Genomic DNA, 21926 nt, shown 5'->3' with positions numbered 1-21926 from the left:
CCAGATAGGAAGAGTCAAGTTAGTAAGCCATACATTGAACAGTAAAGAACAGGAATAAAGTTTTGCTTTGCTTGGACTGCCAGAAACTTGTAAAATGTACTATGCAAGTGCTAGCTAATATTCAAAGATCCTTAAAGGAGTATGATCTGTTTTAGTATAGTGAGCTAGAGATATGGGAAACGAGATTTGAGACATTAGTTCAGGTTATTCAGGTCCAGAGTCCAGTCCGGGTCCGGACGAGTCCATCGGTCCGGGAAATTTCTCAAAATGATGGACCCAGGACCGGACCTCTCCTGGACCCATGAGGACCGGACTGTAGAGGACCGGTCCATCAGTCCAGTCCTGCGTCCGGACCGAGTCCGAGCGGTCCGGGACCGGACATCAGCAACTATAGTTGACACTATGAATGCTTTTTTTTTACACCATGACGAAATGCAGTGAAACATATTCGTTCTCTCACCAGGAGAAGCTATTGGATTGCACTTGTTATTGATCGGCTCGTTCTAGTCACCGATACTCGACTTGCCACGCAGCATGTCTGCATTCTCTGAGGCTACTGTGGCCTTAGTAAATTTTCTGTTCAACTGCGGTAGACCAAAGACCTCTGAATTTCCGTTAATGCAAAGTAAGCCCTCCCATTCACCAAAATCCTGCAAAACTTTGAACCTGACTTGGACTCTCCCCATGTGAACGAGTTTCACAGAAGGAACATCTGGCTCATCTTGAAACGCTGCACATGACGAAATGCAGTACCAACATACATTGTGCTGAATTTGCATAAGCACCGATAGTAACGCTCAAATAGCCCCTTCGCCTATGTGAGTTTTGTAAATTCCGAATTTGAAAATTTCACCTACAGTCTTCTGCTGTGGCGCATAACTTGATGCGCCTCTCGTCACAGGACGCCCAGTGTAAGTCGCGAATGGTAAGTCGCACTAATGGTGGATTGGCAATGCTCACGAATGCAGTATAGAATACGGACATTTGTCCCACAAATTGATCGTGTTTCTGATATGGTGATCCGAAGGTGTATTCCGATGAATCAACTATCCCATTCTCGATAGAGATACTTACAGCCATGGCCATGACGCATGTAGTGCTCTTCGTTCACACAACTTCTCTCAGGAATTGGTGTCCCTTCGGCATTTTGCTGTGTTTTCGGAATTTTGGTGCGCGTTCAACTCCACGATGCTCTGGGAATATACCGGATTCCGGTGTATGCATGACGCACTCAGACGTGCGCTCTTCTGGAGTCATGTTTGAGGGTGCTCTGCAAATGCACATGACATGACTTGCTATTGTTTCTCATACGGAAGGCAAAAGGTATAAAAGGACCTTTAAGTCGAGCAGGAAAGGACCAGACAACTCTAGTCGTCTACTCATACTCTCACAACACAAGTCTTCTTAACACACAAGCACACAACAATCATGAAGTTCTCATTCACTAGCTTGATCACTTTCTCGTTGCTCGCCGCTTCCGGTGTGCTCGCTGAGACCCACAAGGTCACGTTCGAGAACAAGTGAGTTTTCGTGGTGTTTCCTACCATGAATTTGTCGCTGATATCTTTCTTTTTCTTCAAGGTGCGGCAAGGGAACTGTAAGATCACTGAAATCTTTGAAATTTTGATCTTTCTGACGACGATTCTCCAGCCTCAATTGAAGCAGAACGGCAATACCGTCTCCACGGGCCAGCCCTTCACTTCGAACGGCCCGTTCGATGCTGCCATCGCGTTGGTTTCCCTTTTTATTTTTTGTCATCTCGTCTATCTCACAACTCGGAAAACAGGTTCTTGCAGACGGGCGAATGTGGTGACAACGGAGAGAGCTGCACTCTCGTCGAAGCTACACTCAAGAACCCGACGACTCCAGGAAGCGGCTCCAGCGCGGACATTTCTCTCATTCCTCCGTACGTCTAATTCCTTCCGTTGCCTTGTTTGACAAAATCCAATATTATCTCTTATAGGCACAAGTTCAACGTCGCAGCCGGGTTCAGGTACGAGAATGGCTGTGACGGTAAAGGAAAGGACTGTACGTTCAGTTCCTTCACTTTTCCCTCTTCTGTGGCTCTAATATATCTTTTGACACAACAGGCAAGAATGCGAATTGCCCAGAAGCCTTCCGCACTCCGCCCGAGACCGGGAAGCAGGTTGCTTGTCAGGCTGACAACGTAAGCCATTCAGCAACCATACAAAAACAGAGCCCTTAACTCATACTATACTTTCTTAGGTCAATCTCGTCATCACGTTCTGCGAGTAAATCCCTACCGCATAACATAGTGCAAGAAGGATGGACACATATATAGTAATTTGATATTCTTTGAACATGTACTATGTTATATAGCATTACTTAATTTGATGCCTCGAAACATATGAGATGAAATTGTCTCGCAGTGTGAATGATTTGGTTCAACTTCGATACGCGTCTTGTTTGAATCAAGATATATGGAAACAAGTTTACTTGCTATTTTTACTGATATTACTGTGCTGAGATGATTGGCCACACGTATCCATGTTTATTTGTTATGCCCCTTTATGTTGATCAATATTATGATAGTGATACAAATCAAGGAACTTTTCAGACACGTGTAAATGATTAACTCATCCTCAAGGTACTATCTACACGAGCAGCATGCCAAATAGTGTCTTCATTATAGACAAGATATCGTTGTAGAATTGCTATTTGTATACTATATCACAAACACCCAGTCGATCAAAATATATCAACTGCTGGTTGCCCTGAGTAATATCCGAAGAAAGCATTAAATATACTAATCTCTCCCTTCTCATACCTCAAACAAACAAAATACAGGATGTAACCAACTTGACTACATACATCACGAGCAATACATAGAACACATACAGCAATACGTCAAAGCCTCAAAGACCACCGATCCACTTCCCAATCTCAACAGCAGCCTCCGTTCTCTGCGGTTCAAAGAAATCAAACCCAATGAAATCATGAAATGCGTCTTTAGCTTCATAAATCGCTACGTTCTCCTTCCCCATATCTTTCACCATCCGTTCTTCCAGTGTACGGATAGAGTCAACTAGGGTCTCCGCATCGCCAAGGACAACAATGGATCGTGGGAAGTCCTTAAAGGAGACTGAGGAGTTAAGTCGAGTCGCTGGAGAGATGTACTCGTTTGATAGGAACGATTGGCCGTGAGGTCCTGCGAGGACTGTTGATGGGAAGTCAGGCCCTTTAGCAGGTGGTGAACCGAGGAAGTCGGAGGTTGTGTTGGCGTAGACGGATGCACCGGGGGTGGCGTGTGAGGTGGTTAGGTCGACCCATGGTGAGAGGAGGACGAGTCCGCCGGGTTTACCGAGTTGGGGATCGAGAGATGAGGAGTGGGTGATGAGATAGCGAGTGAGTGCAAGTGCGAGGTTCGCTCCTGCAGAGTCGCCTACGAGGATGATGTTCTCCGGTTTAAAGCCCAATTTACGTACCAAGTACGCATAGCCCGCGAGGCCATCGATAAGCTGAGCCGGGAAAGAGTTCGCTCCAGGTGCGGCGAGACGATACTCAACAGAGAGCGCACGTCGAACGGAAGGTGAGTGAGCCAAGACCGTACGCACCACAAGCGACACGCTCGAAGAAGGATGCGCAGATAAAGCCATGTATCCCCCACCATGGAAATCCAGAATCACTTTCTCGTCCGATTTTGCAGCTTCGTCCATATTGATTTGTTCACCAGTTTTATGGTACCAATATCCCGGGATTTTGATAGATTCGATGCTGGCGGTGTCTGCCCATTTCTTGAGATCGCCTGTGATGAGTTCTGGTACGGCGTCGATCCAGACACCGTTCACCCCGTTGCCTACTTTGAGTTCTTTGTATGATGGGTAATGTTCGAGTCCGCCAACTCTATGGAATGCAGTTTATACCTCAATTGAAGGTCGCTCACAGGAACAAGGATCACGTACTGGTTACCAAGACCCATCATATACCGTGTCATGTTAACGTCAATACATCTCCGTATAGTCCAGGAGGCTCTGGGACGCCACGACGGAAACAAATTTCTCAAAGTCCAATATGGTATCCTAATAAATAGAAGGCCTAATGCTGCGCATCCGACGTATATGCCTTTGAACGGCTGGATGGTCAGAATGCTGACGAGCGCCATGTCGATGTTGTTGACGACCACAAGATGACGAGGCCGTCGTCGTGTGAGAGCAAAGTGCGTAGATTTGAACTCTTTGACTTTACAGAGTCACACGGCCGCTTTATGCCCGAGAACTCGGTTGCAGGGACCAGGAGGATGAACGAAATAAGCAAACTCCAAACCAATCCTGGATGGGGGTCACACCACCAAGGAATTATATTTGCCTCCGGATCAGCGTTAGCGATGTTCACCCTCAGCCACTGATTCATTCTGTCTAAAGCAATATATACCGTACATATATCCCCAATATATATTAATTAATCTACTAGTTCAGAACTTCTCCGTCGGGCAACACAGGTAACTCATACCCTTTCTCCTTTATCTCCCTCACAGTACTCTCATAAACCTCATATGCGTGTTTCTCTGCGTCAAAGCCCAGAAGCCATTCAGGTCGAGGAAGGTGAACGGCCTCGCCTTTATCTTCTGGCTTCGCTTTATGCCACATATCCCGCGTTGATTCGCCTAAACGCTGTGCACGACGTACCCGTGCGTATCTGACTTTCTCCCAGGTGCGGATGGAGAGTGGGACGGAGGACTTGCCACCGAGTTGGAGGATCACGGCGAGGGTGACCCCGTCTTCGACGGCTTGCGAAGCACCTTGAATGCTCGTCCTAAATATTTCAAGTTAAAAAATTATGCTTAATTAATTGGATAGATGGTTGACGTACGGAAGGAAAGGATGTGCTGCATCTCCAATGAGTGCTAGCCTTGCGCCCTTGCTGATCCACGTCGGCATTGGATCCCGATAAACAAGTTTCCAATCAACACATGAGGATGCCTTGGATAATATTGAAGCACAGCGAGGATCCCATCCGTCGACGACAGCAAGGACGTCTTCCATTTTACCTGGGAAGGACCATGATTCTTCGATGTCCGCTTCGTCTCTATTTTCTTCAAGTAAGCACTATGCAATGAAGGAGAATGCGAGGGACTTACTTGTGAGTTATTACCCATGACAGAGCACGTCCACCTTTCGAAGATGAGGCGAGGAAGTGGACATCCGGACCTTTGACGTATGACGTATAACTTAGCACAAGAATCCGCTATTCAGAAAGAACTTACCTATCCAGCCATAAAATGCATCGCCGTTCTTGACCAAGTAATCAGTCAAGGGGTCCTTATCGACACCTCGCTCATGTGCATCCAACCATGCACGATAGACTGCGTACCCAGAGGACTTCGGTTTATCATCATAGCCCTAGATACAGACATGTTACTTGAGTCTTGCCAGACATTGGGGCCACCTGTCAGAAGAGCAACGTACCAAAACCAACATCCTTGCCTTACTCCTCACCCCATCCGCACCAATAACCACATCTGCAGAGATACGTTCTCCATTCGCAATAACACCTGCCTCACCCTTTTTCTCATCCTCCCAATACTCCGATACATCCTGGCCCAAACGAACCTCGACACCCACCGCCTTCGCGTATTCGAAAAGACATTTATGTAGCTCGCCTCTGTGTCCATTGTAACTATGTGAACCGAATTGCGTGTTAGGTAGACTTTGTCGAGAGATGATTTCTCCTGCGGAATTATGCAAGATAAGCACTTCGTGGTGCGTGCAAAGTGGCCACATGCTGAAATTTAATGAGCGAATATTCGGACTGACGGACTGAAGAGCGTACATGTCATGAAGTCCCCAACGCTCGAAGATCTTGCCCGCGTTGCCACCAAACGAAATAATCTGAAGCCAAACTCAGCACCAGGTTCTTGAACCGTTCGATGAAACTAACATCACCTAACACACACATTCAGTCTTCACTTTGGAATAATAAATAACACAAAAAGCTCACCAAGGATCTTCACCTCCCTAAATTTCTCCAAAAGTAAGACTTCATGGCCCTTCCTCTTGCATTCTATTCCGCACGCAAGTCCAGCAAACCCAGCACCGACAATGATGATCTTTATCCCCGTCGAATTCAGTGGAGCGATTTTCTCGTAACCAATACCGGGATTGCTAGACATTGCTTTTTGCGCTGCCGATAGAATGTCTGGAGACTGAGCTCCATTGGCGTCTTTGATTGTTGCACTCATTCTACTTCGAAGCGTTGAAAACTGATGAAGACAGACAGACAAGGAGAGGTCAAGTAGCAGGACCTGTAAAAGACTGAGCCGCGGCGTAACTTTCAATACATAGAGCCATGATGTACATCGCTGGTTTTATGCTAATTATGCACATAAAAGCTATCATGAGACGAAGGGATAAATTGTTGTTGCGCATTCGGGATGCAAAGAAGCAAGTCAAGTTTTTAAATAAATCAATAAAAAATTCGGAGGTAAAAAAGTCACATGGATTGACTAAGCCAAGTTCACGTAGCTTACCAAAAGGAGTAATGAAGAGCATTTCGCCTCTGACTTTAGCAATCCAGCATGTGTGAGGTTATTGACAAGGCTAAGTATCAAATCACTGATTTGCCAAGTCCTTCAAGAGAATGTATAGTGCCCACAGACAGAACTAGGCATTGACAACAGATCAGCAAAACTTGCAGCTTGGCAGCTCTGCTCTGGTCTGCACGTCAATAACTCTATTGTAAATCGAAATGAAATGACGCTCAGTGGTATGCCTGACTTTGCATGCTGTGCTCGTGGTATGCGACATCGCGCCTAAAGCAGTGCTGATCCCGATTCCATCATGTTTCACTCTTGTTATGCAGACTCGTTTCCCCGTTCAAATAGTCAAGGTCGAGGGAGTATAACACAAGACATGTAAAAGTGAACAAGCTCTTCTCTCTCATTATTTACCCCTTCCTCAAACATGTCCCAGTCTCGAATACTTTCCACCCAGCCTTTCAAGGGTATCTATGTCACTTATTCACTACTTGGTCTTGTACTCGTTCGTGTGCCATACTGGACAGTATGCAACTTACTCTCTTCATGGCGTCCAAGGAAATCATGGTCCCTCGCCCGATGTCTCCAAGTCAATTTTGTTCGATTCATGATGATAAAACTCGGTGTAACGTAAGTCCCTGTTCTTGATTCTCAGCCCTTTGGTGTTGTTCTGACAAAGATGGACAGTGTTGGAGGATTGGAACATACTCCAACTCACAAGGCATTAGAATTAGGAAAGGGTGTGGAAGGTATATGGATTGATGGTACACCCGAGCTCATTACAGGCGATCTCAAGAAATGGGCAGACATTGCTGGCGTCGAACCTGTCAAGATTCCAGGTTATTGGGAACACAAGCCCGGCACGAGAGTTACCATGGGCGAACTTCCATATTCAGGTGAAAAAGTACTTCTTGCACTCCACGGAGGTGGGTATATCATGATGTCTGCTCATCCATCGTGTGTCACCTCGGGGGTTCAACGAAAGATAATGGAGCACTCCTTCATTCGTCGAGCGTTTTCTGTTGAGTATCGTCTTGCCGCGCCTGGAGAGAACCCGTTTCCGGCTCAGTTAATTGATGCACTTGCTGGATACGCCTATCTCGTTCGTACAGTCGGTTTTAAGCCGGAGGATATCATACTCGTCGGGGACTCAGCAGGTGGAAACCTCGCACTTGCGCTCACGCGATATCTCGTCACCCACGCCTCATCCCTCGATCCACAACTCGCGATACCGGGTGGGATGATCCTCCTTTCGCCATGGGTCGACCTCACAACTTCACATCTCACACCAGGGTCCTCTGTCTACAAAAACGCAATCTCAGACTTCCTCATCCCTCCACCTAACGATCGCCTTCGTAGGTCCTCACGGATCCGAGTTTCTCGCTCATCCATATATCTCTCCTGCAACACGTCTCAACCCGGACATAAGCTTCGAAGACTTCCCGCGCACTTTAATCGTCCTGGGCGACGCAGAGATTTTCGCTGATGCTATGCGTACACTTAGGGAGTATATGGTGGAGGATATGGGCACGGAGGAGGTTAGGTTGTATGAAGCGAAAGATGCGTTCCATGATTTTATGGTTTTTGATTTCTGTGAACCGCAGAGGACGCAGGCTGCAATTGTAATTGCAAAGTGGATCAAGGCGCTCTAAAGTATTATACTTTTCTTCCTTTAATGTATACTACTAACTATCTTGTAACTATCTTAACAATTGTTAGTGTGTATTTGCTTGAAAGGCATTCTTAATCAGCTAATTCAGAGTAGCTAGCACCTCGCAACAAACACCTTTAGTAGCCGAATCGAGGGACTTCACAAGATTAGGAGGTGTAGTAAACTATAAGGGACATTAACTTTGATTCACAACCAGCCCAAATTGGATATATGTACATGTACATGCGGTATCCTACATTCCGTTCCTTCCTTAGTTCCTTCAAGGTCTTCAAGTAATATAAAGTACGACAAGAAGCAAGAATAAAAAAAGCGTTGAAAAGCGAAACAAAAAAAAACGGCGAAGAGAAATGCAATAAAGAGGCGTTCAATCCAATCCGGTATATAGCTCACGAGAAAACCAGACCAGCCAGGAGAAAAGGGTGTTAAATTGAAAGGGTATCAAAGTTAAGAAGGAAAAATGGACTTTGCACAGAGTTTGAAAGAAAAAGAGAAATCCTTCTGTGCAACCGCAATGTAACCGCAACACCACCCACACATTCATTTTTCTCCCATCGACACTACAATATACGTTTCGTCTTCGCCTTCGATGACGACCCACCATCAGCCGTACAAGAATTTCCCTTCCGATAAGTGAACTGCGAAGGGTCGATATCCGGTGGCGAGTTCGCACTAGCACTAGCTTGTTGCGCAGCAGCTGCGAGTTGGTTCATTGAGTTCTGCGCAGCGTCGATGAGTTGGTTCACTGTTTGTTGGTTTTCCTTGTTGAGACCTTTGAGTTTCTGGACGTTGCCGTTGCCGTCTTCGACGAGTGAGAGGATCTTTTGGATACTAGAAGCATTTGGAAAGGGTAGAATAAGAATGGATAAGCGTAAGTTAGGGTCCGTAAATAGAAAAGAAAGAAGCAGAGATGGAAAGATGGAGATGGAAACGCACTCGCTGGCTTGATTAGCAACCTTCTGTACGCTAAAGTCCGCGCCAAATTGGTCGATCGTATCCTCAAGGTCAGAAAGCACCGGCTTGATCTGGTTCGCGAGGTCCTCAACGGGTTTCAATCCCGTACCGTTCAGCTGAGCGACCCCGTTCGTAAGGTTCGCCAACCCCGCCTGCGTGTCGAGGAGGAACTTGTATGTGTTCAAGCTAGCTACAAAAGTAGATGAAGAATCAGTAGTTAGTTGGTTACGCAATACTATTTCCCGAAGATTCGACGAACCAATCGTCCTCGCGCTATTAGACAACTAAATTCATTCATCCAATCAGCATTCAAGAACTCTATCCCAATTCGCTTAACGAGGAATAGCAAGGAAAGATTACTTACAGCCTGGACCAACGCAGTCGTCGTCGAGTTCGACAATTCCCCATCGACAAGTTCGTTAACCATTTGTACAAGTCCTGCCGTACCAGCCGACTGCAAACCAAGCATCTTACGTGCACCAGCAACAGCACGGTCACCAATCGTCGTTACTCCTCCTGCATTTTCACCATTTGCGAGTTGGCGGAAGAACGATTTTACATGGGAGCCTGTGTATAACAAGTCAGATTCATTTTTTTAATTTAATTTAAAAAAAATCAAGTCAAGTAGAACGAGAGGACAGCAAGACTTAGAGAGGGGACTGGACTCTGGACTTACAAGGCTGTGGATTATCTGTCAGTGCGTTAGTAACTTTCGCAGCGAGCTCGTCGACTGTTGACTCAGTCGCCTGAAGTGTATCCTCGAACAGGCCCCTCCGTCGTAGTATCAATCGTGGGATGGGAGTCGAGAAGACAGGTATTATAATTAGGATAGCGGAGGCGATACAGAGTGACCACCTCATGGTGGCAGGCAGGGTATCAGAAGCTCAGGAGCAGGTAGAGGATGGGAGGAGGGGGGTGGGGTGTGTGTCGTGAAAGAGGCTGCATCGTCAGTGTATCGCATGAGCTCTCTGTCTCGTTGCCTGAAGAAACAGCATACTCACCGTCCCTGCGCCAATAGTACTCGAAAGACGGACAACGAGCGCAAGCTCGTGTGTGTGAAAACGAAAGGTATAGCAAGGAAAGTGTGTATGTAGGTATGTAACTCGGAGTACAAGTAGCGGCACAGAGAGAGGGGGAGGGAAGTTTCGCCTCACGTTCAGCGTCGATGGTGATGGGAGTAGGAAGAGAAAGAGAAAGAAAGACAGTACTAGAAACACCACTCTCTCGCCCTCATTTGCAAGTAGGGCGATGCTTACATCCATAGAATATTCGGACTCGGACGCCGTTGCACGAGTAGTATGAATCTGTCACCACGAAGGTGCGAGCCAGCCCTGGCTAGGTGCCGTCGCCATGGCCTCGTCATGTCCGGAAGACACTGTTCATGTGTAAATACGTAGAAAGTTACGTACCAGGAGAAGCCATATGTATATAAATGATTCGCACACAGTCGCGGAGGCAGTTGTTTAAAGCAGAGTTACCGCTCAACCGGGTGGTTCCCTCGAGGGATAAGTGCGTTAGCGATCGATCTTCCATCCTTCCAGTTCCTCGTCGTCGAGATCCCGTCTTCCGCAGCTTGTGATGTTCGTTCGATTCAATCACACGTGTATCATTGATGTTCGTACGCACTAAATCGGGTGGATGTTTGTCAAGACTGTACCTTGCGTGGGATGCTGTAATACAAAATAAACGGTGTCCCCTTCGGATGAAATACTCTTATTCCGCTCGTCGTTGTCGTTGACGCCGTTGACACGCGACGATGAGCCCGCGAAGCCTTCGATCGCAGCCTTTTCTAGACTTATGGATACACGAATAGCTCATGCCGATATATTTTGTACCTGTGAGACATGAGGCGCCTTGCGATGCATAAATACAAGGGCACCGGAAAAACTCACCAAAAAGAGTCATGTCATTGTCAATCTTCTCTAATCTAATGGTCATATACCGGAGAAATCTAAATCATACATTCTAATCTTTTCCCTCTTCACTCTATCTTGGACACTTCCCAAACTGCCTGTGCAGACCTTTCAAACACTTCATCCATGCTCAATTCCTCACAGTCGATTACCACGAGACGCGGTACGAAATCGCTTGGTTCGCCATGCTCGAAATCGCCGTTCTCAAACATACGGGTATGTGCGCGGACATACGCGGGATAGACGATCTGGTCGAAATAGTTCGGGGGGTCACGCCACAGGGAACCCTCTGGATCAGATTGGACTGGGCGTGAGTATCAGCTTGGCTTACGGACGCGATAACGGTAAATGTGGCGAGCATTGTGGCACGGCGGGAAGAGATAGTGTAATGGAAGAGAAAAAGCAAGTACCTGCGGTATGGTACCCGTGCCGCTCGTGTCTGCGTTGCTTGAGGGCGTCATATGAGACACGGAGAAATATACGTGCATCCAACAGGTCAATTATCTCTGTATCCCAGTAAAGCAGAAACCCATCGACGAGTCCCCATACGATATTCTCACCGTTCTGCTCGTATCTCTTTGCCAAGTTGTCGAAGAGTTCTTTCCATCGGCCGAATGTTTCGTCATTGAGAGGGACATCCTTTTGCTCGTTGAGATGGTCGTGTGATTTGTGTGAATCGGGGATCACGCCTGTCTCCTTGACCTTCTTCAAGAACGCACGCATACGCGGCCAGTCTATAGCACCTGGCGCATCGTCCCAGTCCTGTACACCGTACTCGGGATGGACCGGTACCAGTTCTTGGGGCTTATAGCAAGTCATTCTATGCTCTGATTTCTTTACCATATAAATAATTTAATTTGGCTTACTGGAGCAAAATCCTAAGCCTGAATTAATTTTCATTTTTAATCAATATCGCGATACAAGCCACAACGTACATCCTGGTGAATAATGATACTATTCAAAATGCATCTGCGTAGATGCTTAGCCAGAGTCGTTTTTCCCGAACATGTTGCACCCCTGTTCTTCCAGAGGTAAATTAAAAAGTAAAATAGGAATACATTAAAATCAAAATCAGACGTGGCATGTACACATAAATAGAACGCCCGTACCCCACGCCGACGAGTATGACTCGCTGTCTTTGGCCACTGGAGTCCGCGGTGTTCATGAAGGTCGGAGGCCAAGATGAATTGAAAGAGGCACAAATTATCACCAGCAACCTTAGATTATGTAACGCGGAAAGTTTCATCTCGCGTCTCTACACTTGTATTTCTTCCACGTCCTCTTCTACCGTTGACTCTTTGCACCCGCTGTTTAAAACAGACGAATGCTGAGCAGGTGCAAGGGAAAGCACCCAGCAGGTCGTGTGAGATGTACTGCCATTCGTGAGTATGTTCTATGTTTCTTTTTTTGCAGTTGTTCACTGACGGTTTTTGTGTTGTAGCTGCTTCGTCTTCCTGTTTTCCGCGCGTAACTCCGTCAGCGAAAATACATTATGATTCTGCAAGGGATCAAGAGGATGAATCTCGGAAAACCGTGCTGAAGTGTATCTCATCTCGATGGCGAACACTTCCAGTGCAGAGCGCGCACAGACCAGATGTCTTCCATTCACGGAGGATAGGACACTCGAGGACGTATACCACAGATGCAAAGCAAGGAGATAGCAGCTCTCAGCCTTCGTGAGTTGCATTCGTACAAAGGAATTGAATCGACTCAAACTCTCACTAGACCAAACGAAGCAAACTCGTTATTCAACACCTCCCAATCCGCCTGGGACCACGTCTTCGAAAACATCGAGGACCAACCCGCTCTCTCAGACATGCCAACCCACCCCCGTCCTCGTTCATCAGGCTACACCTCCCCAATAATGACAAAGGCACGTTCGCAAACAATGACAGCACGCGAACTCGACGCGTTCAATAGTATGTTCAACATGATCTTCGCTGCCGTCTCGCGGGACGAGCAACGCAAGCAAAAACTTCGGGAAGACGCTTTGACTCAGGGACCTGATGCGCAGCGACCGCGGACTGCTGTAGATCGACGTGCAGATAGGGTAGGGAAGCTTGATCCGCTAAGTGGTGTGGGTATTGGGATGGGACCGGACGGAACGACCGGTGTACTTGATCTAGTCGGTAGACTGCGTCGCGTATCGCGCAAGTTCAGGTGGTCACCCGCAGAAGACGCAGAACTCGAACGTAAACAAGGTCAATTGGAACTATGCGAGACGGACCAACAATTACTCGAATGGGCTGCGCGAGAGGTGTTCGACGAGTCCGCACGATACGAAGAAGCAGCTCGTCAAGCACTCGTACGGAACGAAACGAAGAATCAAGCTTCCTCCGCCTCCACGCCCGGCTCCCCAGATGCAAACACAAGCGTAAAGCACCACTCAAGAAGTCATAACCCTGTCTACTCCCCTCTCCCCGTCCAACCACCAGCCTACCCCCACCTCCTCGCCTCACTCATCCATACCTTCCGGAACAAATTCAACGACCCCCACCTCGCACTCTCCATCTTCAACCACGCACGTACCCGCTCCATCGCATCCTACGTCTTCGGCTGTACCGCACCAGCCTACAACGAACTCCTCCGTACCCGTTGGTCCGCTTTCAAGGACTTACGAGGCGTCGCAGACGCTCTCGAAGAAATGCGCGTGAATGGTGTGAAACCGGATGCTAAGACCCGAGAAATTGTTGAAGAACTCCGGAGAGAAGTCGGCGCGAGGACGATTTGGCAGGAAGAAAGGAATATCGGGACAGGTGAAGTCCTTGAACTGGTTAACAGGATCGAGTCACTCGTCCGCGAACCAGTACAAAACGACGATCCCAACAACAACAACACCAACAACAACCCTAACCACCCCAACCGACAACATCAGCAACGTCAAAAGAAGACATGGCAAGACGCAGTCGCAAAGAAGAAACAGAATCAACAAAAGGGAAAGAAGTTTCGTTGGAGGACGTCAGACGCCGAGAGTTGGAAATCGGGCGCAGACGGAGATTCCGGGGATGCCTATGAGTTTGGTGATTGGAAGGCTTTCGATAGGGCGTCTTCCTCGAGACAGTGGAACTCTTCTTCTTCTTCTTCTTCTTCATCGAACTATCGTAAACCCTATCGTGACGACAACCAACGATCATCGTCGTCGTCATTTTCTCCTTCGCGCTCGGAGTCTAATAAGCTTGAGTTCGAATAGTATTAGCTACTAACTAGAATTAATCTCGTAATATTGATAGTGGAATGCCATCATCATCCATTATTACATACGCACAAAACGAAGCACACCAATAAAAAAAGACTAGAATCGTAAGATACAGAAAGGACATCGTTGGTAATATCAGCAAGTAATGTAAGGTAAGGTAATGTAACTCCCATCTATGCTATGCGAGAGCATGACGATTGGTATATAAATTCAGTGAGAGTATAACAGACTAAGATGGGTAAGACATGGGGGTGGGTAACATTATTAGTGAGAACAGCTGCAAGGAAAGCGACGACGAATACATGAAATAGAACAGACCTTGAACCTTGAGAAGAGTACCTTCCACAAATCATAACAGCAATAGAATCGAGAGAAACCACGGACGAGAACATGAGAAGAAAAACAAAGCAAAGAAGAGAGAAGAAATAGTTTGAGAACGATATCGGTCGGTCCAGAACAAAGAACAAAAATCATAATGAATAGGAAGGGAAGGAAATCGTTCGTTCGTTCGTTCATTCTTCCTCGGGATCTACCGAGGTGGACGACGGTTGCGGGGTTTCGAGGAATTGTTCACAGCAGCTCCTAACCCATGTTTAGGTACGTATCCAGGATCCACCCTATTGCATTTCAAATGCAACAGAAGATTATGCACGAACATCTGTTCGTATCTATAAAAAGAACCAAGTTCATCCGAGCGGGAGAGAAAGGACAATAAAAGAAAGCGAGTCAGCACAAATGCCTCAAATGACAGAAGAAATAGCGAAGAGAGAAGGGACATACGGAGCATTCGTAAACACCACCGTCATCGACTCCGAATCACACCTAAGCAAATTGGGAGCCATAACAAGCGCCAAATTCGCACTCGTCATCTTCGTCGCACTCTGAACCCTCTCCTCCAAAAACAGCTGCAAAAAGCTAATCACAAACAACACCACCCTCCGATTAATCGTCGGCAATCGGGATACCATCGCAACGCACGACTCTGGGTCCTTCGCGCACGCTACGCAGTCGTTGTATAGTTCTGTCGGGACGAGCGGGTCTGCGAGCTCACGTAGCCAGAGTTTGAGAAGACTTGCGGGAACGTGTGGGTCATCGATACCTTCTAGGTTGTAATACCCGCGTTCGATGCGAATTTTGAGCTCAGAAACGCAATCACCATCTCCTGGAATGCGGAATATCCCCTCGGACTTCATGCCACCCAACGCGAGAATTCCGTCAGCGAGGAAAGGAAGGATAATCGGGACTTGTAGGTGTGGATAAGTTCGCTCTTGTAAACGGATGATGGCATCCAGTGACTCGCCAAACGTAGAAGGGTTGAAAGCCGCATCCTGTCAAAGTAATCAAGAAATATACCTTGAAGTAGTTCACCATAACATACCGAAGCAGTCTCAATTTCTGCGGCTGTCGGTGGCTTGCCCCTTGGCCCCTTCTTCGAGACGATCGAAAGGCGCTGTAGACAGTATTTCGCCATAACATCCACACGGCCCTCCGTCTTTGACGTATTCTGCTGAATAAACGACCGCAGGTACGCCTCGAAATTCTTGGATGGCGGGAACGTCACCAGCAAGACACACATCAGCTGCCACCCTCTAAACAGACTTTCACTTTATGACCACAAGGCCACCAACAGTTAATCAGCTTTCGTCAACACAAGTGAGCAAAGAACATTAGAAAGCCACTCACGGATTCGAATTTCCCGTCAACTGCTTCACAAGCTGACAATAAATTTCATCCCTCAACTCTCCATGTGTAAGTCCTTCACCAAGCAGCCACCTCTCCTCTTCCAGTAACCCCGATACCATACTCGGCAGAGAAGTCGAACTCGCATTCAACGACGTAAACGATCCTGTTGGTCCTAAATGCGGGTCTGAGGATTGTTGACGCACAACAGGTCGTTCACGGTCCCGGTCACCCATGATACGCTGGATGATTTTGAACATCTTCACAGCATCTTTGTGTAACGATCGATTCATGAGTAGGAGTGGTGAGGTGAGAGGTGCCTGGATATCCGAATAATAATGAGCGATATGGAGGTAGCGGAGTGGATATAGATACTCAAACCTTTTGCCAAACCATCATCTTCTCCACAGGGATCTTCTTCCGGAAGATAATCCCCGACCGATGAGTCGCGAAATACTGCCTTGCGAATTCGCTCTGCATGAATTGTTGGATATCAGACACAAGTTCGTCTGGTAGTATGGGTCGTCCACTAGAAGAGTTGACTCCGGTCAGTAACGAACGTCGGAGTAGAAGGACAAGGAAGGAGGCCAACCCAGTACTAAACCGCGTCCCATCGTGGTCCATAGAATTTTTCATATCGAGTAAAATAGGTTTTCCTTCTGCACGTGCTTTGACCGGACTCATGTTCATTGTGGCCCCTGTTTGCCACAAGTTGAACATATAAATTAAGTAATCACAGACATAATAACAATGATACAGAACGAAAGTAAAAGAACACTCACGAGTATCAAGCACAGGCGACCCAATATCCTGCGTCCGAATCGACGGTTGCGAACTCGCACTGAAACTCTTTCGCGGAGCGGGCATAGAAGTTGCATTCGAGTTGAGTATAGGTGGAGGTGGTATACGGTTTTGATTTTGCGAAGACTTCATCGGCGCGCCGTAAATCTTCTCAGCACTCTTTCCTTTCGACAGTGATGAAGTAAATGGTGAGTTGAGCGAGGCAGGAGAGACAGGGCTTGTTGGAGTTGGGAGTACGTTCTCGCGTTGTTTGCTTGATAGACTCGGACCAGTGCTAACTGTGAGTCCCATCCCAAGTGAAGCACTTCTCGCAGGCGAGGACGCAGCCTGCGGAGCGAAGCTCATATTATTGAGCATGGTACTCCCCTCTGGATCCGGTCCTCCGTGCAAACTGCTATGTGTTTCCGAAACAGGGGTAGGAGGGACAGGCGAAACAGGTGTAGGTGGTACACTCCCAGCTCCACGTGGAGGCGTCGAATCTCCCGCAATCCTACTCGCAAGTGCAGACAAACTCTGCTGTGTCTGTGGTGAACGATGCGAACTTCTCGAATGCGGACCAGTCGATACTGATTTTCGTTTCGCAGTCTCCTTTTCTCTGGAGGTAGTTTGTCGTCCCCGCTCTTTCTCCCTTTCCCTTTCCTCCTCACGCAATTTTTCTTGCCTCATGCGCTCCTTCTCACGTTGCATTTGCACTTCTTTCGCGCGTCCGTTGACTTTCGCCTCCGCATCCGACGCAGATCCCTCCGTACTCTGATACGGAGAACCAGGGATTGGTGGGAGTTGTGTTCCACCAAATCCGAGATGATGATTATGTCCATGTCCATGAGGTCGTTTCGGAGTTTGCGGGCCCGACTTTGAGGTACCCTGAGATGAATTTACGAGGCGGACTGTCGGTGTCGAGCCAAATGATGATCCCGCTGCTGACGCGGAGGCGGATGCGGAACGTCTTCGCATAGCTTTCTCAGCTGCTTCTCTACCTACGTTCTGAGAGTCGTTGGTTTTGTAGCCGTTCGCCATGTTGTCTGAGGCTGTACGACGAGCAGACGGGCGTCCACCAAGGTCTTGATCCACGTTCCCGTTCCCGTTTTGCTGTTGCTGCTGTGCTTTTTGCTGTTGTTGCTCGGTGTACGCCTTGACAGCCTCCGGGTCGAAAGCCTGCGAGTACCTCACACTAAGTCGTCGACAAAGAGCAGTGTTCTGTCCAGTCACCCCAAGTAATAAGAGAGAGCGCCGTATCGCATTTTGTATTTCACATCACGTCAAGCTCATATTAGCACCCTCATCATGATGAAACACGCAGAACGAGTAAAAAAATAGAACTGACCTGAAGTATTGCAAGCGGAATCACGAAGCCTTCGGGCCGCTCCCATACCGTCTCATTCGTCTTTGTATGATAATAATAAGGTATGCCGCCCCGGCTCTCGTCGATGAGCTCCCACCACTCACCCTCCGGACTCGGCGGAAGACTTTTATCCGAACACCGCGTATCCAATCACAAGTGCATTATACAGCCGTGCCAAAGGAGACGGAGACAGACAAGATTCAGCCAAAGGTATACCCGCCATCAATGAGAGACAATTTAGCACATAATTACACCCGGGCCAAGAAATAGGGCGGGCGCGGGGATAAGAGGTAAATAAGCCGACCCGAGAATCAAGCAAGGCAATAAAATCGGGAAGGTAGGCAAAAAAGCCACAATCAATCGGAGATGTCCATACGGAATCAAGATCTTTGTTAGATGGGAGTTATAAAACTAGGTGGGGAGATGAGATGGGACGTACACGAAGTTCCCCTCTGGTGGGTCCCAGCTGACTTGACCCGTCGCCGGACACGCGTAGAACGGCGTTTGGCTCTACAGTCGCATGTCAAATGGCAAGGTCGCGTGGTAGAGGATAGGTACGTGGAACGTGGAATAACGGCATCAGCACACGATGATCCAGTATATTAAAGGGAGTGGACCGGTGGATAAAAGGAAAGCACAGCGTACCTGCGGCTCAATGAGCGTCACCCAAAAGTTGGATCCCCATGCATTATCGATCTCCACTGTCTTCACCGCTGTGTTCTTTGGTGGACGAGGAGCGGCTCCTGTATGTGTCGAAGCCGAAGAGGTCGCTTGCTTGTGCACCTGTGATTGAGAATGGGAAGACGAAGAGATGGCATTGCCGTTGATGCTAAGTTGTGGAATTTGGGGCTGCGCTTGTGCCATATTACCCCTCCTACTCGCTCGTGCTTTCCGTCAGTGAGGGTGCACGCAAAAAACGGGTAGGTATTGCCACACGGTCGTTATAGACAGCGATAGGGAAAGAAGACGAAAGCCAACGAGCCCAGTGACCACCGCGGTTTCTTTCCTCCTAGTAGGCCTCCCTCGTGCTGTGGGTCAGGGATGCTATTCGTCGCGTAAACCCGCGTGGGTCAAGTGTGTCGGTCGTTGTCACCCGCCGTGCTGCGTTTTATGATTAGGTTGCAGACGCTCAGGCTGTGCTAGTGAGCGGGCGGCAGGACAACGAGGAGGAAGCAGCAGAAAATAGACACGCGCAATTCATTTTGCACTATTCTCCTGTTTTAGTCGCTTTTGTCTCTAGTCCTTTCCTTATCCATTCATATTGACCACTTGTATTTAATTTCCGTTCCTTTTCTTGCACAACTTATGATCTTCTGGATTTTTCTTCTCTTTTCTGATGCTCACATCTGAACTGTGTCCTTATCGTATTTACGTATTTCCGATCCATAATGAAATCAATTAGACAAGCATAACCTTGATCAATACATGCATATAGCCGAGAATTACATCTATAAGACGTCAACAGTGTAGATAAATAATGAAACTGCACAATGGGCCAAGCACTGAGATAAATAATAATAGACACTGGACAACGACAAGAATAAATAACCAAGCAACTGCGAAATATACGGGCGATCCCTAGTAACCAGTCGCTGTTGCAAGAGAAGTCTGCCTTTGCATCTTCAGACACTCGACGTTCCTCCACTATTCGAGCCTGCCGCCGGAGTTCCTATTCTGTGTAAGCGAGTTCGACATGATATATAAGAGAACGCAAGCGTACCTTTGGCGAACTCGATGTTACTTGTCATCCTCGATCTGTAATTCGTTCCTTCGTTCACTCCCAGTTCGCCTGCCTCCTTCAAGTTGATCAGAAGATGGCTTCCGAGGGGACTAAGAAGACTCGGGCTTCCAACCTCCTTCAGGAGGTTATAAACAACGATTCTATCCTTGAATACTATCGCGATTATCTGCATTGTACAACAATATAGTACGCTGTATTGATTCGTCAGGTCTTTATTCTGTGTCATCCTTTGTTTTCTCACAAACTGAAATATAAGGCCTGATCAAGAATAAGGACCCTAAGAAGATGGAATCCTTTGAATCCAGACGACATTTTCCAGTACTCTGCACCCTTGAAGAGAGATAAGCATAGCAAGATTGTCCCATATGTTAAAGGCATTATCCTGCTCCAAATTAGTCCAAGATGAGGCAGGCAATTACTTTGAATTACTTGCCATAAGATTATGTCCAACACTGTCGGAGGTAAATAACCAAGGCAATTTGCAATATTTGGCACCATATTCACTTCTGAAACTATATGTATTATACCCTCTCAGTTATTTTGGGATTAATGCAAAACCATGTTATAGCCTTACAAACTTCAAACCAAATTATATAAATAACAAGACTAATGTCAAGCATTGCTTCTATGACAAAAGTCTTGAGGCAGATGGAAAGCTTCTTGTCTACAAAGCATTTCAACTAGAATACTTTCAGGAAAGAAGGATACTCACTTTGATGGTAAAGAGCCAACACACGAATTTGAAGAATGTCTGTAAATGGTTATTTGGTTAAATGCATCTGATGGCTTCACTTATAAACAGAGGAGGACAAAATCCTTACAATCTATAAACATGATTGCACTCAAGCCTGATAGCTGTATTAAGTAGTTATAATTTCAAATGAATTGGGTGACTCACTACATATTTGACCAGTCCATAAAATTGCTCGACCTCACTTGTAAGTCAACAATATGCACAGGTAGTCAGGGCAAACAACACACAACTACAGGTGAGTCATTTACAGTTGAAGGTCAGTGTGAAAATTTGAGAGCTACACCTTTCTTACCTCAAAGAATCTTGATCCAACCAGTTACCTAAATCAAATATATGCCCACAAGTTGCTTAGTATAAGTTAATGAATCGGGTCGAAAAATTGCTTACTGAGCATGGATAAGATTGGCCCGAGAAGTCCGATGTAGCGATTCTACATCTTGTATGTCAGAATAAGCAACTCCACTACTTTTTCGAATGCTCTTACTGAGAAATATATTAGGCTTGTAGGACTGCGCGGGGTGACCTTCACCTCTGTCACTGAGGCACATACTGAAGAGATGAGAATCATGCCCACCCAAAAGTACTTAACCTGTAGATGACAGTTTAGTATGTGTACAAGCCAAAGGCACTGGTGTGTCTATAGTTGCCGCGGTCCGGTCCAGGTCCGGTCCAGACAGGTTTTTGCTGGACCGTGAACCGGACCAGGACCGATTTCTTATGAAATCCTGGACCTCGGACCGGACCCAGCTGGACCTCTTGTGGACCGGACCAGCGGTCCAGTCCAGGTCCGAACCCGGTCCGGACCTCTGGACCAATTATATAATATATATTAAAATAATTCTGTCTTATTAACATATTATATGAGATAGATATACTATTAAGTACTATAATAATATGTTTCTGAATATATGTAAGCTTATATGTATCAGAATACAATTACTTTTATTATTTGTATTATACTAAGTGTAAAACACAAGAAGTACTAGTGTAATAGAAATCAGTTCCCACAGTCAATGTAAACTGCCGTTTACATCTGTAAGACACAGTATAGTCTATTTGTATGCTTAAAGGGTATACAATGCACTATACAATATATGTAAGAGTAGTTCACATCTATTAGGCTCTGTACAGTCCATTTGTATGCCTTAAAGAAGTAGTATCTACAATATAAACGGTCCACAGTCCGGTCCAGGGTCCAGGCGGTCCAAAGCGGTCCGGAAATTTTTGTCAAACGCTGGACCGCGGACTGGACCCCTGTTGGACCCAACTGGACCGGACCTCAATCGGACCGGACCAGAGGTCCAGTCCAGGTCCGGACCCGGTCCACAGCGGTCCTGGACCGGACACGGCAACTATAGGTGTGTCTCTTTGTGATTATCATAC

The 21926-nt window shown here is 47.0% G+C and overlaps 9 protein-coding genes across 9 annotated transcripts; 3 read left to right on the top strand and 6 right to left on the bottom strand.

Annotated features, from left to right (window-relative positions):
- Positions 1-1428: 1428 nt before the first annotated feature.
- FOMMEDRAFT_28902 (glycopeptide) lies at positions 1429-2256 on the top strand (the record flags this gene model as incomplete). Its single annotated transcript, XM_007267068.1, has 7 exons — positions 1429-1520; positions 1582-1597; positions 1651-1730; positions 1787-1906; positions 1964-2028; positions 2091-2167; positions 2227-2256. The coding sequence occupies 7 exons, from the start codon at positions 1429-1431 to the stop codon at positions 2254-2256; spliced, it is 480 nt and encodes a 159-aa protein (XP_007267130.1).
- Positions 2257-2674: 418 nt separating this feature from the next.
- Positions 2675-4246, bottom strand: FOMMEDRAFT_123720 (alpha/beta-hydrolase). Its single transcript, XM_007267067.1, has 2 exons — positions 3924-4246; positions 2675-3864 (listed from the first exon to the last, which is right to left on the bottom strand). Exons 1-2 carry the CDS (start codon positions 4121-4123, stop codon positions 2877-2879), a joined length of 1188 nt encoding a protein of 395 aa, XP_007267129.1. The 5' UTR covers positions 4124-4246; the 3' UTR covers positions 2675-2876.
- A 111-nt stretch (positions 4247-4357) lies between these two features.
- On the bottom strand, positions 4358-6199 carry FOMMEDRAFT_146967 (monooxygenase; the record flags this gene model as incomplete). Its single annotated transcript, XM_007267066.1, is given in 8 exon segments — positions 4358-4773; positions 4831-5046; positions 5099-5168; positions 5225-5360; positions 5427-5742; positions 5791-5849; positions 5869-5903; positions 5959-6199. The coding sequence occupies 8 exon segments, from the start codon at positions 6197-6199 to the stop codon at positions 4428-4430; spliced, it is 1419 nt and encodes a 472-aa protein (XP_007267128.1). The 3' UTR covers positions 4358-4427.
- Positions 6200-6920: 721 nt separating this feature from the next.
- On the top strand, positions 6921-8145 carry FOMMEDRAFT_134432 (alpha/beta-hydrolase; the record flags this gene model as incomplete). Its single annotated transcript, XM_007267065.1, has 3 exons — positions 6921-7123; positions 7181-7793; positions 7816-8145. The coding sequence occupies 3 exons, from the start codon at positions 6921-6923 to the stop codon at positions 8143-8145; spliced, it is 1146 nt and encodes a 381-aa protein (XP_007267127.1).
- A 577-nt stretch (positions 8146-8722) lies between these two features.
- On the bottom strand, positions 8723-9976 carry FOMMEDRAFT_156821 (uncharacterized protein; the record flags this gene model as incomplete). Its single annotated transcript, XM_007267064.1, has 5 exons — positions 8723-8993; positions 9099-9306; positions 9376-9400; positions 9481-9683; positions 9793-9976. 5 exons carry the CDS (start codon positions 9974-9976, stop codon positions 8723-8725), a joined length of 891 nt encoding a protein of 296 aa, XP_007267126.1.
- A 1045-nt stretch (positions 9977-11021) lies between these two features.
- Positions 11022-12194, bottom strand: FOMMEDRAFT_108644 (P-loop containing nucleoside triphosphate hydrolase protein; the record flags this gene model as incomplete). Its single annotated transcript, XM_007267063.1, has 5 exons — positions 11022-11333; positions 11440-11833; positions 11896-11907; positions 11965-12046; positions 12139-12194. 5 exons carry the CDS (start codon positions 12192-12194, stop codon positions 11098-11100), a joined length of 780 nt encoding a protein of 259 aa, XP_007267125.1. The 3' UTR covers positions 11022-11097.
- Positions 12195-12361: 167 nt separating this feature from the next.
- Positions 12362-14219, top strand: FOMMEDRAFT_108643 (uncharacterized protein; the record flags this gene model as incomplete). The annotated part of the gene is made up of 6 exons (XM_007267062.1): positions 12362-12411; positions 12471-12705; positions 12755-12974; positions 13029-13101; positions 13156-13297; positions 13403-14219. The coding sequence occupies exons 3-6, from the start codon at positions 12846-12848 to the stop codon at positions 14217-14219; spliced, it is 1161 nt and encodes a 386-aa protein (XP_007267124.1). The 5' UTR covers positions 12362-12411; positions 12471-12705; positions 12755-12845.
- Positions 14220-14469: 250 nt separating this feature from the next.
- Positions 14470-19187, bottom strand: FOMMEDRAFT_168366 (uncharacterized protein). Its single transcript, XM_007267061.1, has 9 exons — positions 18694-19187; positions 18488-18558; positions 18031-18172; positions 16688-17903; positions 16287-16603; positions 15909-16225; positions 15604-15829; positions 15006-15553; positions 14470-14893 (listed from the first exon to the last, which is right to left on the bottom strand). The coding sequence occupies exons 1-9, from the start codon at positions 18910-18912 to the stop codon at positions 14755-14757; spliced, it is 3195 nt and encodes a 1064-aa protein (XP_007267123.1). The 5' UTR covers positions 18913-19187; the 3' UTR covers positions 14470-14754.
- Positions 19188-19670: 483 nt separating this feature from the next.
- On the bottom strand, positions 19671-19961 carry FOMMEDRAFT_156817 (uncharacterized protein; the record flags this gene model as incomplete). The annotated part of the gene is made up of 2 exons (XM_007267060.1): positions 19671-19717; positions 19769-19961. 2 exons carry the CDS (start codon positions 19959-19961, stop codon positions 19671-19673), a joined length of 240 nt encoding a protein of 79 aa, XP_007267122.1.
- Positions 19962-21926: the final 1965 nt, after the last annotated feature.

The sequence above is a fragment of the Fomitiporia mediterranea genome (genome assembly GCF_000271605.1).
Source record: "Fomitiporia mediterranea MF3/22 unplaced genomic scaffold FOMMEscaffold_6, whole genome shotgun sequence".
NCBI lineage: Eukaryota > Fungi > Basidiomycota > Agaricomycetes > Hymenochaetales > Hymenochaetaceae > Fomitiporia > Fomitiporia mediterranea.
This window is presented reverse-complemented; position numbering and strand designations above follow the sequence as displayed.

What these genes read in the sequence shown, in the direction of transcription:
- FOMMEDRAFT_123720 (XM_007267067.1), bottom strand. Translation starts at nt 4,123, where the DNA reads ATGGCGCTCGTCAGCATTCTGACCATCCAGCCGTTCAAAGGCATATAC. An exon ending in ATGATGGGTCTTGGTAACCA is followed by an intron (nt 3,865 to 3,923) that starts GTACGTGATCCT and finishes TGCATTCCATAG; the next exon opens with AGTTGGCGGACTCGAACATT.
- FOMMEDRAFT_168366 (XM_007267061.1), bottom strand. Translation starts at nt 18,912, where the DNA reads ATGGCACAAGCGCAGCCCCAAATTCCACAACTTAGCATCAACGGCAAT. An exon ending in TGACGCTCATTGAGCCGCAG is followed by an intron (nt 18,559 to 18,693) that starts GTACGCTGTGCT and finishes ATGCGACTGTAG; the next exon opens with AGCCAAACGCCGTTCTACGC. An exon ending in CAGAAATTGAGACTGCTTCG is followed by an intron (nt 15,554 to 15,603) that starts GTATGTTATGGT and finishes TTACTTTGACAG; the next exon opens with GATGCGGCTTTCAACCCTTC.